Raw genomic sequence first — 20,072 nt, 5'->3', positions numbered from 1 at the left:
TCATGCCAGAATGGAGGAACCCTTGATGATGCTGTCTGTCACTGTCTGCCTGCCTTTACAGGAGGGAACTGTGAGACCAGGATAGAAGGTAAATCTTCATGTTCAGATATGGACTATCTTTGTATGTTACACATTCTTTAAAAAAAACCCGGCATAAGCCATTTTCAGAAGAATTTATTGCGTTAGTTTAAGAGCAATTGTTTCACATGCACTTGTATTTTGTATGGCAACCATTGGTAGCAATTACTGCTCGGCACCGTCTCGGCACAGACTGGATAAGTCAACGAAGTCGCTCTTGCGGAATTCTTCACCACTCTTCCTGCATTGCGATGGCCAGTTGTCTGACACATGTTTTGACCTTGACGTACACGTCGGTCGAGCCCATCCCATAGGTGTTCTGTCGGTTTTCGATCTGGTGATCGGGAAGGCCATGTCAAGACATTGACGTTAGAACTGGCAAGATGTGTGCCGTATGTGAAGTAGCGTTTCCTGCTGGAACTCCCTCTGTCGGTCCATAATCGGAAGCATGTGACGTGCAAGGACTTCATTGATGTACCGATTTGCTGTCAAATTCCCCTGAACCACCAATAAATCAGACCTGTGTGTGCTGGATATCCTATCCCACACCATGACACTTTCTCCACCGAATCTGTCGACCTGTCGTATGCAATTAGGGTAAAAACGTTCATTTCCTCCGACGGTAAACACGCTGTCTTCCATCTCGTCAACGCAGTGTTCCATCTACGACAAATGGCCTTCTTGATCGAATCCCCACTTCACGCAGTGGATTCTTGACAGTTTGGTCGGACATGTTCCTCAAACCAGGGATGCGTTGTGCAGTCTCCACGGCTGTGGCAAGACGATGACGCAAGTGAGCAACCCGGATGCAGAGGTCCTGGGCTTGGATGGTAACTCATGGGCACCCGCTTCTCGACCGATCTTGGGCGGCATTGGTCTGCAGGAAACGATCTAAAAGGCGAGATATGGTGCCCTAATGAACGTTGAAATGTCGGGCAACTGCAGACTGCGACTCGCCAGCTTCAAGGCGGCCTATGGCGATGTTTTGATTGGCCGCAGCTCACTCGTGGCATGATGATTTCCTCTTTTCCAGGCAAAAACGGATGCCAAAGCGTTTGCCTTTATAATGATCTATACCGCATGCTTTTCCGCTTACTTGTATTTTGCTTTGTATGTTTTCTTGGTGACGCTTTGGCGAATATTTCTTAAAAGGCTTCTAAAACTAGGGGAAAAGTTAAAATTGCCGCGTTTTGGCGATGAAGCTGTTTACAATCACACAAAGATGGCGTTTTGGAAAGAATAGTATATTTGTATTGATTTTGCCGCACGTACATGAGTCCAATATTCACAAAATCACCTATGCGTTTCTTTTATAAGAGTATATATATATATATATATATATATATATATATATATATAGATAGATAGATATATAGATATATGATCCTGAGTTTACGTCACTTTCTGAAAGCTACCTGAAGCTTTGCATAACTCCTCCACGACGCAACGGATAAAATGGCGGTGTGAAGCATATACTTCCAAGGTAAAAAAACATGGTTATTTGATGGAAATTAGTGGACACGAATCTGATAAGATGTTCAGATGTGGATTCGATTCACTGTTTCTGATTCAGAGCCTTTGAACGCATGCGCAACACCACTGACATGTGTCCTAAAGTCATTTCACTGTTTCAGACTGTAAGGACAGGACATTTTGTACATTGTAACTCTCCTGGAACCTACACTGTCTGGCCGACCAAAGCTGCAAAACCGTTTGACTTCCCTGGGCCGACTACAAGTCTGGTTTCACCCACTCCAACTGTTACATGTGGCTGGGTCTGGAGAAGATGTATGCTCTGACCAGCGTCCGTCGTAAAAAACTCTCGGTGAATTCGGAGACCACATCAGCCTAGGGGACCCAGCGTCAACCCTGGATGGGAGTCACTTTTGTGTCAAGGATCACTGCAACAACTCAGTCAACCCTTGTGCCGAATGGAATCGTGGAGCCTGGTGGAGCCCGTTGGATAGGTGTCCGTCGAGTCCTCGTCCACCCCTACACCACCAAAGATACTACGCTAAAGGGAACTTCCTCCAAGATATTCTCTTGTGCACATGCAGTGGTTCTGTGACGCCATCGGTCATTAAAAACAAAACAAAACAAACACGACTTTCGTCCGACCAATGGACCCTTCACCATGACCTCAAATTCCAGTGAACGTCGAGCTTGACTCCAACCTTATGGTACTACTTTGTGCTGTGGGAATAACAACGGAAGTCTGATAGGAAGTTTGGCTCTATACTTGGTCGATTTCGTACCGTTCTGTTGGACAAACGACGATTTGGAAGGATGAAGTCTTTTGATTCTGAGAATGGCTATATCCTATCTAGAAGTTATCACTCGTGGTCAACCTGACCGCTGATTGTCCTTGACGTCATTAGTTTGCTGTTTTCTGGACAATCGGCTGATGGTCGATAACCCTCATGCCAGTTTTGCATAAAAACTATAATCCGTGAGTTGTCATTTGTAGAGGCCCCATATTTGCTTATCAACAACGAAATCAATTGATTTTCCAAGTTTTCGATTAATGACGAGTATATGTAATAAATCGTACAAACAAACATAACTATGATATGAAAATGAATGGGTATATGGGAGGCTAAAAATCATATTGGTTGTGATACTTTTTTCCATGTGCATATATGAAAGTTTCTTTTGCATGGCACTGACAAAGATGCGCTAACCTTATTTCTCGACCATTCTAAGAAAATAAATATAACCATCCCTCTGTTATTTTTTAAAATATATGCTTTCTGTGTAACTGATGCAATATCATGACATAAAGTATTTGACATTCCTGTCAAACTTAGTACTAGCGCAGAAACAACAGAATCACCACTACAGGTACAAGGAATTCATTGGCTCGGTAGTTTGTACATGGGCGTTTCCCGGACCAGTGCCAGGAACCCTGAATTCCTCCAAAGATTGTTGGTCTACCAGTGCCATAGATAGAGAATGCCACCCAAGTGTCTGCTGACGAGCATTGATTTATTTGGTATTAGAAGACACGAGGGTGATATTCTATTTATCATATAAAAAATCACTCTTCATTAGTTTTCAATGAAAAATGTACATCTCTGAACACGGTACTGCCATTTGACTTGCAGTGCAGCTATTTCGTAATAGTCATCAGGTTTATGACGTCATAGCATGCGACGTCATTTGGGTTTTGACGTCATTTCATTGTGAGTCACGTAAACGATGACGTCAGGGCATTGTACAAAATCAAGGAGATATCGTTTGATCTCTCACAAGCAATATCTCCGGTGGAACACAGTTTTGGATGATAATCATAAATGAGAACACTGATGCGACGTAAAACATCAACTTGCTCACTGACAACAAAGTTGTAAAGTGCGCCCACAGATTTACTTTCCTTCACCTTGATTTCCCTCGTCCTACTTTGTCTTGTCCTACTTTCCCTTATCTCAGTTTCATTGGGTCATACTTTCCTTGCCGAACTTCCACTGAGTTTTAATTTTCATCTCCATTCTTCACTCTGGTGTTAGTTTCTTTACTTATTCTGGATTTTTCTTCATTCAGGCATTTTCTTCCCCTTGCGTGGCGGTGGGGTAGTGTAGTAGTTAAAGCGTTGGTTCGTCACGCCGAAGACCCGGGTTCGAATCCCCACATGGGTACAATGTGTGAAGCCCATTTCTGGTGTCCCCCGCCGTGATATTGCTGGAATATTGCTAAAAGCGGCGTAAAACCAAACTCAGTCAGTCAGTCAGTCTTCCCCTTGCTTGACTTCTCACATTCCTCTTTCCCCGGGTTTAATTTTCCCTTACTAACTTTCCCCTTTTACTTCTTTGTTGTTTACTTTTGGGTTTTGTTTTGGCTTTATTTTGGGTTTAATGCTTTAGTTTTAGATTACATCTGCTGGAACTCAAAAACCCATAGATATTTTATTACATGTATACATTTTCTAAAGCAGGACGTCTATTCTCTGTGATGTGAGTTAATGTATTGTGTGGTGTCTGATGTTAGTGTAATGACCCCAGACGATGATTATCGTCCGCTTTGAGCAATCCTCGTCACCTCTCAAACATTTGTAACAAACTTCAAAATAATCTCTACCTTCAGCACATACACACTGTTTGTGAGTTTCATGTTTGTCAATAAATAAACGATATAAATATATTTACGGTTTTTTTTTTAAATCCCCAAACACCATGTGTATACTTTCTTTGCACGTCAGTGTAGATCATATACTCATGCCAATAATGGTTGTCACCCCTTCAATTTTTTTAATTGAAGAGGGGTGGTGGGGTGGGGTGTTAGGTGTGTGTGTGGGGTTGGGGTGGGGAGGGGACAACCATTATTGGCATGAGTATAGTTCGCTCAGCTGGATAAATAATGTGTTCGTCTAACTAGGAAACCCAATAAAGTCAATGCTTTGATCAGACAACCACGAATGAGAGACGAGTTACCGAGGTGGTCCAGCGGATCGTTTTTATCGCCTCTTTCGACAAACCCAGATTGCAGGAGTGAGTGAGTTTTGCTCAACAAAGCTTTTAGCAATATTCCAGCAATATCACGGCAGGGGACACCAGAAATACACTTCACATATTGTACTCATTTGGGGAATCGCACCAGGGTCTTCGCTTTTACCATTAAGCTACTATATTGCAGGAAATGTTTATCTACCAGGAATAAGAAGAGTCTCTTTACGATTTTCACTATGTTCCGTATTGGCGATGCACGTTTGAAGTGAGATTTCATGTAGTGTACTGTGAAAATATCTTCAAAATTGTTTCATTCAGTCACGTAAAACGGAGAATGCAGAATAATTGTATAAACACAAATGTACTTAAAGTCCAGTGATTTGCCAAATTTACATGATTTCAAACAACGCAAGAATAGTACGCTGCACATGTTGTTTGTCGTTACATGCTCCAACAAACATATCCTAAAACTGTAACAGTAATTTTTCAATTTCAAATGTTTTAATCCCCAGAAGGCAGATGACGCCAGCCACTATACTTGCCCTGTCTAAACTCCTCCTTTAATCGATCAATTGATGAAAGACACACCAAGTATCAATATTTGTGTAGCCATCAATCAATAGACAGCAGATACACATTGTACACTCTCTCAAAAGAAACGCAACCCCTGTTTTTTTGGTAATGTTTATATCAATTTTAACTGGTTATTACATTTGTATTTTTAAAGATAATGCCATGAAAATTTGACATGGTGAACCTTACGTCAGCACGGTATAAGGTAACAGTTAATGCAGGTCAGTATCGAACTCTCAATTTACGCTAGGGGGCGTTGTCTTCAGTATCTCGTTGTAGAGCCACGAGCTCTAATCACAGCAGTGCACCTCCTCGGAACAGAACGAATCAGACGGCGGATGTTTTCCTGGGGGATTGCTCTCCACTCTTCCTGGAGTGCTGCGGCCAGTTCAACCAACGTGTGCGGTTGTGGTGTACGTGCACGAACACGACGATCCAGCTGGTCCCACAGATGTTCGATAGGATTGATGTCTGGCGATCTGGAGGGCCACGGCATCACGTTGACGTTTGAATTCTGTAGGAATGCCACTGTTGCACGAGCTGTGTGAGGGCGGGCATTGTCATGTTGAAACAACTCCCTCTGTTGGTTGATTATCGGCAGAAGATGTGGCTGTAAGACGTCATCAATGTACCGTTGTGCCGTCAAATTGCCACGAATGATGACCAAGTCTGACCGTTGGTTGTAAGACATGGCTCCCCATACCATGATGCTTCCTCCTCCAAATCTGTCGACCTGTCGAACGCAGTTCGGTGCAAAACGTTCATTTGCTCGTCTATAGACACGTTGTCTACCGTCACGTCGTTGAAGAAGAAAACGAGACTCGTCACTAAACCAGACTCTTCTCCAGTTTCTTAGGGTCCATCTCCTTACGTTAGTACACCACCTGAGACGTTGGCGTCGATGTTGGCGTTTCAAGACGGGCCCAACAACTGGTCTTCTTGCACGTAAATTTGCCTCATGTAAACGGTTCCTGATGGTTTGGGCCGATACTCTCCTCAAACCTGGCACCTGTGTTGCAGTGATGGTGGGTGTGGCATGCCGATTACGTAGGTGGCTGAGTCGAATAAAGCGATCCTGAGCCGGTGTGGTGACCCTAGGTCTACCGCTCCTGGGACGATCTTCAATTGCATGGAACTGTGTGTAACGATTCCAAAGTCGTGAAATTGTTGTTTTGTGTACGTTTAGATGACGGGCAACTGTTCCAAAGCTTTCCCCGGCCTCAATGCGACCAATGGCAATATTTCGATTTGCTGTACTCAAACGGGGCATTTTCGAACTTGATTTGCAGAGCAAATTATGAGAGAAAAATTACAAACTACGCGTGCTTTTAAAACCCTCTACATGAACTGTGTTTTCAACGATTTGCACGTGCAACAGGCTTTTAGCATTTTGTACATGACAATTTCGCACTTTCTCAAATAAACACGGATACAAAGGTCATCATGTGTGTGAAAATGGTTCCGTTTGGGAGTTTATACTGACTCAGATGGGAAACGTATTAACAGTATTTTGAAGAAAATTCTAATTTACATTCACCATCTTTATTCTAGAAATGATGTCAGATATTTTAGATAGGGGTTGCGTTTCTTTTTTGAGAGAGTGTATTAATATTTGTCTCTGACGTTTTAAAAATATGCATGAGTGGCCTAATGCAATTCAATAACCAATAACGACATCAAATCCTAGTTAATTCGCTTCCCCAACAATGGAATCCTCCAAAACTGATCCCCCAGCCTCAAATACACATTTACCGAGAGCAGTCAATATAACATACTATACGAAGACACTAAATCGATCAAAAACGTTTCCTTTATAGAAGTTGTGGGACGGTGGGTATCCTTGTGCTAAAAGCGTTCGATCGTCATGCCGAAGACCTGGGTTCGATTCCTCATATGGGTACAATGTGTGAAGCCCATTTCTGGTGTCCTCCGTTTTGTTATTACTAAAAGCGGTATGAAACTAAACTCACTCATTATAAAAGTTGCGGTGATGTGATGTGAGGTGATGTGATGTGATGTGATGTGTGAGGTGAGGTGAGGTGAGGTGAGGTGAGGTGAGGTGAGGTGAGGCGAGGCGAGGCGGGGTTTACAAATCAAAACATTGATTACACAACAGTCTCGTTTCCTGTTGACTGGGAACCGTCCTATTGCGCAACTTAGTACAATAACCAGTCCAGAATTTTCAGACCAATTCATTTAGCAGGATACATAAATATTAATCAGTATTATATGATACATCTAAGCACTTGTATATTGCAACACTACGCTCCTTCTATTACTTGCAAACACGTCGTGCAGCCTGCTCTGTCGTACAGCGAGCTCTGACAAACGGAAACCTGGAAATGGTGGAAATCTCAAAACGAGGCTCTGCCGCTAGAAAAGTTTGGCGGTCTGGTACGGAATTGATATTTTATCAATCACATTGTGCGTTACAGAACTACACTGAATAAGCGCCAAAAACGCATAACAGGTGTAACCAGTGAGTCAGATGCATTGTGAATCATTTTACGACCTCATCAAACAGGGGCAGTCTGTGACGTCTCAGTTAAGGTCATGCTGCCTACACCTCGCCATAAAATATAGAAATACGATGTTATTAAAGTTTAAAATTAAAATTCATTTGTAAATACCATTTTCTTATGAAACAAGAAATTGGAATTCAGTGTAACCATAGTTGTTTGTGATGTTTTTCACTTTCACACGAGAAAATTCGGATCGGCTGAAAAGTGGGTCATTGTCTGAATAGGCTAATGAGACTCATGTTTCGGTTTGCGTCCCCTATATGGTATAGTAGTACCGTTGTACATATTGCCTTAAGAAATACTCAGCCAGATCATCACGGGCACCAAGACAAAGCTTCAATAGTATCTGAAAGAGTTATCTGTTTCTAGGTACTGTTTGTTTTGTTGAACCCTACATTCTGTAATACTCAAGCTATATAAACTCTGTCAAAAAAGAAACGCAACCCCTGTCCTCAGATATGAAAAAATTCGTTTGAATGAAGTTATTGCTTCCAAACTAAATGTTATTGGAATGTATTGAAATTATACACGTAATTAATGAAGATTACCATCCAAACAACTGCATTTGTACGCATAAGTGTATTTTATTGCTTATTCCGTCACAACGCATGAAATGACCCTCATGGTGACTTCTGCTGCACAAAACACATGCAAATCAATGAAAATGGCAGTTAATGTAGAGGTGTATAAAAGCCCATGTGCTTTCGTATTATATTCATTCATTTGTCGCCGAAAAGCTGTGTGAAAATGCCACGATTGAGTGCTGCCGACCGAAATATCGCCATTGGTCGTGTTCAAGCCGGAGAAAGTTTTGGAAGTGTTGCACGGCACCTAAATGTTCACAAAACAACGATATCCTGACTTTGGAGCCGCAAACAACAACTTCAATTTGACCAACGATCGCCCGAGAAGTGGAAGGCCAAGAATCACGACCCCCTTCAAGATCGGTACATCCGGGTCCATCACCTGCGTAATCGGCATGCCCTACCAACCGTGACTGCCACACAAATACCAGGTTTGAGGAGAGTGTCAGCTCAAACGATTAGGAACCGTCTGAAAGCAGCGGGTTTTACGTGCCTGTAGACCAGTTGTTGGACCTGTACTACGCCCCCTACATCTCCGCCGACGACTCAGGTGGTGCAACAACGTAAGGATATGGACTTTACAAAACTGGAGGCGAATCTGGTTTTCTGATGAATCACGTTTTTTCTTTGCAACATCACGACGGAAGAAAACGTGTGTATAGGAGACGTCATGAACGTTTTGCGCCCATCTGCGTCCGACAGGGGACAGATTTGGCGGAGAAAGCGTCATGGTTATGGTTTGGGGATCCATCTCATACAACCAGAAATCAGACTTGGTGATCGTTCCAGGGAACCTGACAGCCCAACGTTACATCAACCACGTATTACAGCCTCACCTTCTCCCCGATTATTGACCAACAGACACAGATTTTTCAACCAGACAACGCCCGGCCTCATACTGCATCGTGCAACAATGAACTTTCTGCAGAATTCCAACGTCAATGTCTCTGCCATAGCCCTCTTAAATCACCAGACCCTCAACCCTATTGAACACCTGTGGATACTCTGGGGTCGACGCGTAACGTCAACGTCAGCCGCCGCCTACAGACGCTGCAACAGCCTCGCCGCTGTGCACTGCAGGAGGAGTGGAGAGCCATTCCCAGGAAAGAATCCGGCGTCTTATCCGTTCTTGTCCAAGGAGATGCTGTGCAGTGATTGCAGCTCGTGGTGCCTTGCTATACGAGATACTGAGAAAGACGCCACTATGAGAAATATCTACGTATGGAAACCGTAACACGACACTACTATGAGAAATATCTACGTATGGAAACCGTAACACTACTGTGAAATATATCTCCGTATCTAAACCGTAACACGACACTACTGTGAAATATATCTCCGTATCTACACCGTAACACGACACTACTACTGTGAAATATATCTCCGTATCTACACCGTAACACGACACTACTGTGAAATATATCTCCGTATCTACACCGTAACACGACACTACTGTGAAATATATCTCCGTATCTACACCGTACACGACACTACGTGAAATATATCTCCTACGTACCACGACACCGTAATATCTCCGTACTACACCGTACCACGACAATATATCTCCGTATCTATCTACACCGTAACACGACACTACTGTGAAATATATCTCCGTATCTACACCGTAACACGACACTACTGTGAAATATATCTCCGTATCTACACCGTACCACGACACTACTGTGAAATATATCTCCGTATCTACACCGTAACACGACACTACCGTGAAATATATCTCCGTATCTACACCGTAACACGACACTACTGTGAAATATATCTCCGTATCTACACCGTAACACGACACTACTGTGAAAATATATCTCCGTATCTACACCGTACCACGACACTACTGTGAAATATATCTCCGTATCTACACCGTAACACGACACTATATCGTGAAATATATCTCCGTATCTACACCGTAACACGACACTACTGTGAAATATATCTCCGTATCTACACCGTAACACGACACTACTACCGTGAAATATATCTCCGTATCTACACCGTAACACGACACTACTGTGAAATATATCTCCGTATCTACACCGTAACACGACACTACTGTGAAATATATCTCCGTATCTACACCGTACCACGACACTACTGTGAAATATATCTCCGTATCTACACCGTAACACGACACTACTGTGAAATATATCTCCGTATCTACACCGTAACACGACACTACTGTGAAATATATCTCCGTATCTACACCGTAACACGACACTACTGTGAAATATATCTCCGTATCTACACCGTAACACGTCACTACTGTGAAATATATCTCCGTATCTACACCGTAACACGACACTACTGTGAAAATATCTCTCCGTATCTACACGTAACACGACACTACTGTGAAATATATCTCCGTATCTACACCGTAACACGACACTACTGTGAAAAATATCTCCGTATCTACACCGTAACACGACACTACTGTGAAATATATCTGTGATATCAATATATCGTATCTACACTGTAACACGTCACTACTACCGTGAAATATATCTCCGTATCTACACCGTAACACGACACTGTGTGAAATATATCTCCGTATCTACACCGTAACACGACACTACTGTGAAATATATCTCCGTATCTACACCGTACGACACTACTGTGAAATATACATCTACACCGTAACACGACACTACTGTGAAATATATCTCCGTATCTACACCGTAACACGACACTACTGTGAAATATATCTCCGTATCTACACCGTAACACGACACTACTGTGAAATATATCTCCGTATCTACACCGTAACACGACACTACTGTGAAATATATCTCCGTATCTACACCGTAACACGACACTACTGTGACAAATATATCTCCGTATCTACACCGTAACACGACACTACGACACACTGTGAAATATATCTCCGTATCTACACCGTAACACGACACTACTGTGAAATATATCTCCGTATCTACACCGTAACACGACACTACCAGTGAAATATATCTCCGTATCTACACCGTAACACGACACTACTGTGAAATATATCTCCGTATCTACATCGTACCACGACACTACCGTGAAATATATCTCCGTATCTACACCGTAACACGACACTACTGTGAAATATATCTCCGTATCTACACCGTAACACGACACTACTGTGACAAATATCTCCGTATCTACACCGTACCACGACACTACTGTGAAATATATCTCCGTATCTACACCGTAACACGACACTACTGTGAAATATATCTCCGTATCTACACCGTAACACGACACTACTGTGAAAATATCTATATCTCACTATCTACACCGTAACACGACACTACTGTGAAATATATCTCCGTATCTACACCGTACCACGACACTACTGTGAAATATATCTCCGTATCTACACCGTAACACGACACTACTGTGAAATATATCTCCGTATCTACACCGTAACACGACACTACTGTGAAATATATCTCCGTATCTACACCGTAACACGTCACTACTGTGAAATATATCTCCGTATCTACACCGTAACACGACACTACTGTGAAATATATCTCCGTATCTACACGTAACACGACACTACTGTGAAATATATCTCCGTATCTCGTACACGACACACTGTGAAATATAACACGTACACTACGTCACTGAAATATATCTCCGTATCTACACCGTAACACGACACTACTGTGAAATATATCTCCGTATCTACACCGTAACACGACACTACTGTGAAAATATATCTCCGTATCTACACCGTAACACGTCACTACTGTGAAATATATCTCCGTATCTACATCGTACCACGACACTACCGTGAAATATATCTCCGTATCTACACCGTAACACGTCACTACTACTGTGAAATATATCTCCGTATCTACACCGTAACACGACACTACTGTAACAAATGTCTCCGTATCTACACTGTACCACGACACTACTGTGAAATATATCTACCGTATCTACACCGTAACACGACACTACTGTGAAATATATCTCCGTATCTACACCGTAACACGACACTACTGTGAAATATATCTCCGTATCTACACCGTAACACGACACTACTGTGAAATATATCTCCGTATCTACACCGTAACACGACACTACTGTGACAAATATCTGTATCTAACCATATATCTCCGTATCTACACCGTATCTACACGTAACACGACACTACTGTGAAATATATCTCCGTATCTACACCGTAACACGACACTACTGTGAAATATATCTCCGTATCTACACCGTAACACGACACACTACTGTGAAATATATCTCCGTATCTACACCGTAACACGACACTACTGTGAAATATATATCCGTATCTACACCGTACCACGACACTACTGTGAAATATATCTCCGTATCTACACCGTAACACGACACTACTGTGAAATATATCTCCGTATCTATCCGTAACACGACACTACTATGTGAAATATATCTCCGTATCTACACGTGAATATACACGACACTACTGTGAAATATATCTCCGTATCTACACCGTAACACGACACTACTGTGAAATATATCTCCGTATCTACATCGTAACACGACACTACTGTGAAATATATCTCCGTATCTACACCGTAACACGACACTACTGTGAAATATATCTCCGTATCTACACTACACCGTAACACGACACTACTGTGAAAAATATATCTCCGACACTATCTACACCGTACCACGACACTACTGTGAAATATATCTCCGTATCTACACCGTAACACGACACTACTGTGAAATATATCTCCGTATCTACACCGTAACACGACACTACTACTGTGAAATATATCTCCGTATCTACACCGTAACACGACACTACTGTGAAATATATCTCCGTATCTACACCGTAACACGACACTACTGTGAAATATATCTCCGTATCTACACCGTAACACGACACTACTGTGAAATATATCTCCGTATCTACACCGTAACACGACACTACTGTGAAATATATCTCCGTATCTACACCGTAACACGACACTACTGTGAAATATATCTCCGTATCTACACCGTAACACGACACTACTGTGAAATATATCTCCGTATCTACACCGTAACACGACACTACTGTGAAATATATCTCCGTATCTACACCGTAACACGACACACTACTGTGAAATATATCTCCGTATCTACACCGTAACACGACACTACTGTGAAATATATCTCCGTATCTACACCGTAACACGACACTACTGTGAAATATATCTCCGTATCTACACCGTAACACGACACTACTGTGAAATATATCTCCGTATCTACACCGTAACACGACACTACTGTGAAATATATCTCCGTATCTACACCGTAACACGACACTACTGTGAAATATATCTCCGTATCTACACCGTAACACGACACTACTGCGTGAAATATCTCCGTATCTACACCGTAACACGACACTACTGTGAAATATATCTCCGTATCTACACCGTAACACGACACTACTGTGAAATATATCTCCGTATCTACACCGTAACACGACACTACTGTGACAAATATCTCCGTATCTACACCGTACCACGACACTACTGTGAAAAATATCTCCGTATCTACACCGTAACACGACACTACTGTGAAATATATCTCCGTATCTACACCGTAACACGACACTACTGTGAAATATATCTCCGTATCTACACCGTAACACGACACTACCGTGAAATATATCTCCGTATCTACTCCGTAACACGACACTACTGTGAAATATATCTCCGTATCTACACGTAACACGACACTACTGTGAAATATATCTCCGTATCTACACCGTAACACGACACTACTGTGAAATATATCTCCGTATCTACACCGTAACACGACACTACTGTGAAATATATCTCCGTATCTACACCGTACCACGACACTACTGTGAAAAATATCTCCGTATCTACACCGTAACACGACACTACTGTGAAATATATCTCCGTATCTACACGTAACACGACACTACTGTGTCCGTATCTACACCGTAACACGACACTACTGTGAAATATATCTCCGTATCTACACCGTAACACGACACTACTGTGAAATATATCTCCGTATCTACACCGTAACACGACACTACTGTGAAATATATCTCCGTATCTACACCGTAACACGACACTACTGTGAAATATATCTCCGTATCTACACCGTAACACGTCACTACTGTGAAATATATCTCCGTATCTACACCGTAACACGACACTACTGTGAAATATATCTCCGTATCTACACCGTAACACGACACTACTGTGAAATATATCTCCGTATCTACATCGTAACACGACACTACCGTGAAATATATCTCCGTATCTACACCGTAACACGTCACTACTGTGAAATATATCTCCGTATCTACACCGTAACACGACACTACTGTAACAAATGTCTCCGTATCTACACCGTACCAAGACACTGTTGTGAAATATATCTCCGTATCTACACCGTAACACGACACTACTGTGAAATATATCTCCGTATCTACACCGTAACACGACACTACTGTGAAATATATCTCCGTATCTACACCGTAACACGTCACTACTGTGAAATATATCTCCGTATCTACACCGTAACACGACACTACTGTGAAATATATCTCCGTATCTACACCGTACCACGTCACTACTGTGAAATATATCTCCGTATCTACACCGTAACACGACACTACCGTGAAATATATCTCCGTATCTACACCGTAACACGACACTACTGTGAAATATATCTCCGTATCTACACCGTAACACGTCACTACTGTGAAATATATCTCCGTATCTACACTACACGACACTACTGAAATATATCTCCGTATCTACACCGTAACACGACACTACTGTGAAATATATCTCCGTATCTACACCGTAACACGACACTACTGTGAATATATATCTCCGTATCTACACCGTACCACGACACTACTGCGTGAAATATATCTCCGTATCTACACCGTAACACGACACTACTGTGAAATATATCTCCGTATCTACACCGTAACACGACACTACTGTGAAATATATCTCCGTATCTACACCGTAACACGACACTACTGTGAAATATATCCCCGTATCTACACCGTAACACGTCACTACTGTGAAATATATCTCCGTATCTACACCGTAACACGACACTACTGTAACAAATGTCTACTTATCTACACTGTACCACGACACTACTGTGACAAATATCTCCGTATCTACACCGTAACACGACACTGATGTGACAAATATCTCCTTATCTACACCGTACCACGACACTGATGTGACAAATATCTACTTATCTACACCGTAACACGACACTGATGTGACAAATATCTACTTATCTACACCGTAACACGACACTGATGTGACAAATATCTACTTATCTACACCGTAACACGACACTACTGTGACAAATATCTACTTATCTACACCGTACCACGACACTGATGTGACAAATATCTACTTATCTACACCGTAACACGACACTACACAATGTGACAAATATCTACTTATCTACACCGTACCACGACACTGATGTGACAAATATCTACTTATCTACACCGTACCACGACACTGATGTGACAAATATCTACTTATCTACACCGTACCACGACACTGATGTGACAAATATCTACTTATCTACACCGTAACACGACACTACTGTGACAAATATCTACTTATCTACACCGTACCACGACACTGATGTGACAAATATCTACTTATCTACACCGTGCCACGGATGATACGATGAGAAAAATCTACGTTTCTCCACAATATGGTCATGTTCGCTGACTTAGCTGACACATGTCATCGTATCACAATTGCGTAGAGTGGGTGAGTGAGTTGGGTTTTACGCCGCTTTTAGCAATATACCAGCAATATCACGGCAGGGGACACCAGAAATAGGCTTCATACATTGCACCCATGCGGGGATTTGAACCAGGTTCTTCGGCGTGACGAGCGAATGCTTTAACCACTGGACTACCCCACCGCTCCTGTGCGTAGATCTCAATTTCTCATGCTCACTGAATTGTTTGGTCCAGACTTGATTATTTTCAGACCGTCGCCATATCGCTTGAATATTGCTGAATGCGACGTTATACAACAAACAAACAACTCTACACAGTGTCAGGGGCGGTGGGGTAGTCTAGTGGTTAAAGAGTTCGCTCGTCACGCCGAAGACCCGGTTTCGACTCCCCACATGGGTACAATGTGTGAAGCCTATTTCTGGTGTCCCCCGCCGTGATATTGCTGGAATATTGCTAAAAGCGGCGTAAAACTAAACTCACTCACTCTAAACAGTGTCAAGGACATTTAAAGGTCAGTAACGAATCACGAACATCCACCAGTGCCAAGGGAAGCAACCCTGTAATTGTGTACCTGGTGCTAGGGACTTTATCTTATAAAACTTGTAATTACCCAATTTATGGGAGTTGAAGTCAACATCCGTCACCCGCCAGGACGTGTTTTCAGCATAATCTCCCTCCAGATTGTTGATTGAGTTGACAAAGTAGCCCAAGACAGGACCGAAGTAAGTGATTGTAAATCTGAAATTAAAAATAGAATGATTCTATTGGAATAATAGATTACACAGTCATCAAAGACCCCACGATTCGTTGTACAGAGTGACGTCCCTTTAGTGTGATAGAAACCTGTGATCATAGGTTCGAATCCCCGTTCGCCCTGTTTATAGGTTTGTTAGCAACACATCTCGTGGGTTTCACTGAAGTACTGGGGTAGCCTAGTGGGTAAAGGGTCGCTCGACACGCCAAAGACCCGGGTTCGATTCCCCACATGGGTACAATGTGCGAAGGCTATGTATGATGCCCCGCCGTGATTTTGCTGGGATATTGCTAAAAGCGGCGTAAAACCATACTCACTCGTGCAAGCTAAATGAATAAGTGAGCTGGTTTTAAATCCTTTTTTCGCAGTATCAGTTATCCATTTATAGCAGAAAAGTCTCAGAAAGTAACTAAGTAACTATTCCACAATCACTGGTTACTGGCGTGACCAAGGGAGGTAACAATTGTAACGGTTTGGCCACATGATAGACATATTAAAGCTGGCCTGGAAATGTTTCATCAGAAACAATACGATCCAATGAAATTTTTAGCAAATGTAACTATGAATATAACTATGAATGTATGTGATTTACGAGAATAGAACTCTGTTTTGTTCTGCCCAACCACTCCAACACACCTGTATAATAAACGACATAATCGTTTAAGCTGATTAACTGTAATCTAAGGTAAACTACAATACTTAATATGTACGTGATTTACGAGAATAGAACTCTGTTTTGTTCTGTCCAACCACTCCAACACACCTGTATAATATACGACATAATCTTTTAAGCTGATTAACTGTAATCTAAGGTAAACTACAATACTTAATATGTACGTGATTTACGAGAATAGAACTCTGTTTTGTTCTGCCCAACCACTCCAACACACCTGTATAATATACGACATAATCGTTTAAGCTGATTAACTATAATCTAAGGTAAACTACAATACTTAATATGTACGTGATTTACGAGAATAGAACTCTGTTTTATATTGTCCAACCACTCCAACACACCTGTATAATATACGACATAATATTTTAAGAGGATTAACTGTAATTTAAGGTAAACTACAATAATTCATACTCAAGGTGTATATATTGTACCCGAGGTGTTTATATATTGTACCCGAGGTGTATATATTGTACCCGAGGTGTTTATATTGTACTCGAGGTGTTTATATTTGCCCTGAGGTGTATATATTGTACTCGAGGTGTTTATATTGTACCCGAGGTGTATATATTGTACCCGAGGTGTTTATATTGTACCCGAGGTGTATATATTGTACCCGAGGTGTATATATTGTACCCGAGGTGTTTATATTGTACCCGAGGTGTATATATTGTACCCGAGGTGTTTATATTGTACCCGAGGTGTATATATTGTACCCGAGGTGTTTATATTGTACCCGAGGTGTATATATTGTACCCGAGGTGTTTATATTGTACCCGAGGTGTATATATTGTACCCGAGGTGTTTATATTGTACCCGAGGTGTATATATTGTACCTGAGGTGTTCATCGATGTCTGCCGCCTTCTGCAGGAAGTAGATCAGCTCACTCTGTGGTTCGCCGTGCACGTTCACGGTGTAGTTGAAGAACGGGGGCTTGAGGAAGTTCTGGGCGATGATTGTGATGTCTATTTCATCCCCGCATAAGCCGCACCTTAAACATCCAAAAGACATTAAAAATCTGATCTTTATTCCAATTTGATCCTTCTATAAAATCAGTCCTTTAACGCGTAAAGTATATATAGTAGTAGGTTACCGATCCCGAAATCTAACAGATCTACATCTTGAGAATACCGTTAAAACTCAAGCCAAATTTGTGAACTGATATAACTTGTTTGCCTGAAATGCGCAGTGTGCAATGACGATCGGCATAAGAGGGATAACTCCACATTCCCAAATCTGATTTTGGAGTTGGATTAATTCAGCAATGATTGAGTGAGTGAGTTTAGTTTTACGCCGCACTCAGCAATATTGTAGCTATATGGCGGCAGTATGTAAATAATCGAGTCTGGACCAGACAATCCAGCGATCAACAACATGAACGTCGATCTACGCAACTGGGACACGATGACATGTGTCAATCAAGTAAGCGAGCACGCTGACCACCCACGCGCACGCACACGATCCCGTTAGTCGTTTCTTACGACAAGCATGGGTTTCTGAAGACCAATTCTAACCCGGGTCATCACGGGTCAGTTCAGCAAACAATATTTGGGAGTTGAGAGTGTAGTTTTGTGATTGTTTATTGACAAAGAGGTTATTGTCTGTACAAATCAAAGCAACAAATCCCCTAAAACCTCGCAACAAAGTTCTGAAAACTCGAAGGAATCGCAAAAACTAACGAGTACATTGCCTGAAATTTAAGGCACCAACGAAAAATATTTTGAAAATCACAAAAATAGCTTGAAATGCATGAATTTGTACAAAGTGAAACACTTATTAAAGTATTTAGACGCACAAAAATATGTACCAAGGAAGAGGTTCATTGCACAGATATATTTGCGAGACAAAGGCTGAATTATTGATTTTTTCGGTTTTGAAATAGATTTTGTTGGAACATTTGTGACCGACTAATGCTCACAATCAAATAAAAAGGCTTGGGAACATTAAACCCCTTAAAAAGGCCATAAATGTTCATGTTTCATATCTACATGAGCCTTGGTAAATCACTCCAGCAACATTTGCGATGTAACTTTATGTAGCTTACAATGTTTTGATAAATTTCTGTATCAATTTCTGTAGTACATATACTGAGAGAAACAAATAAAGGATCACAGGAAAATTCAAGCGTTTCTTTAATATTTTCCAGGTTTCATTACCAGCGTTGAGGAGGAGGAAAAACTGGAAAATATGAAAGGAACGCGTGAATTTTCCTGTGGTCCATTATTTGTTTCTCTCAGGATATATTGTCTCTAACGCCGACATTTTGATATACAAGGGCGTGTGTACTCACGGGGCGATCAGGGAGACGGCTCCGTAGGCACACAGAAGGACAAGTACGAGAGTTCCTTGCGGGCCCATTGTCAGAGAGGAAATGGCTCTCACCGTATCTCTGAGGTATATATAAGGTTTATCGCTGTGGGAAATTTCTGAACAGATAATTTGTGTCTATTCATTGCAGCAGATGTGTTAAGATAAAGCATTGCCTTGTTCTATAGCACGAGGGCACGGACTGGTAACATTGGGCATGTTGACATGTTAATATGACCTGTTTCACACTAGTTTGACATAACTGTTTCAATGAGGACTATACTAATTTCATTCCGTCTTTTTTATTTCATAAAATATGTAATTGTGCACGGACAGATGAGGTTTGTGTCAATTTGTCTCCGTCTTGGTGGTTGAT

General features: G+C 41.7%; 1 protein-coding gene across 1 annotated transcript; it reads right to left on the bottom strand.

Annotated features, from left to right (window-relative positions):
* LOC124289286 lies at positions 1-19,789 on the bottom strand. The gene is made up of 4 exons (XM_046725896.1): positions 19,680-19,789; positions 18,225-18,380; positions 16,572-16,699; positions 1-68 (listed from the first exon to the last, which is right to left on the bottom strand). Exons 1-4 carry the CDS (start codon positions 19,745-19,747, stop codon positions 1-3), a joined length of 420 nt encoding a protein of 139 aa, XP_046581852.1. The 5' UTR covers positions 19,748-19,789.
* Positions 19,790-20,072: the final 283 nt, after the last annotated feature.

Source organism: Haliotis rubra, unplaced genomic scaffold (assembly GCF_003918875.1).
Source record: "Haliotis rubra isolate DU_JTF1 unplaced genomic scaffold, ASM391887v1 Scf439, whole genome shotgun sequence".
NCBI classification, from domain to species: Eukaryota; Metazoa; Mollusca; class Gastropoda; order Lepetellida; family Haliotidae; genus Haliotis; species Haliotis rubra.
This window is presented reverse-complemented; position numbering and strand designations above follow the sequence as displayed.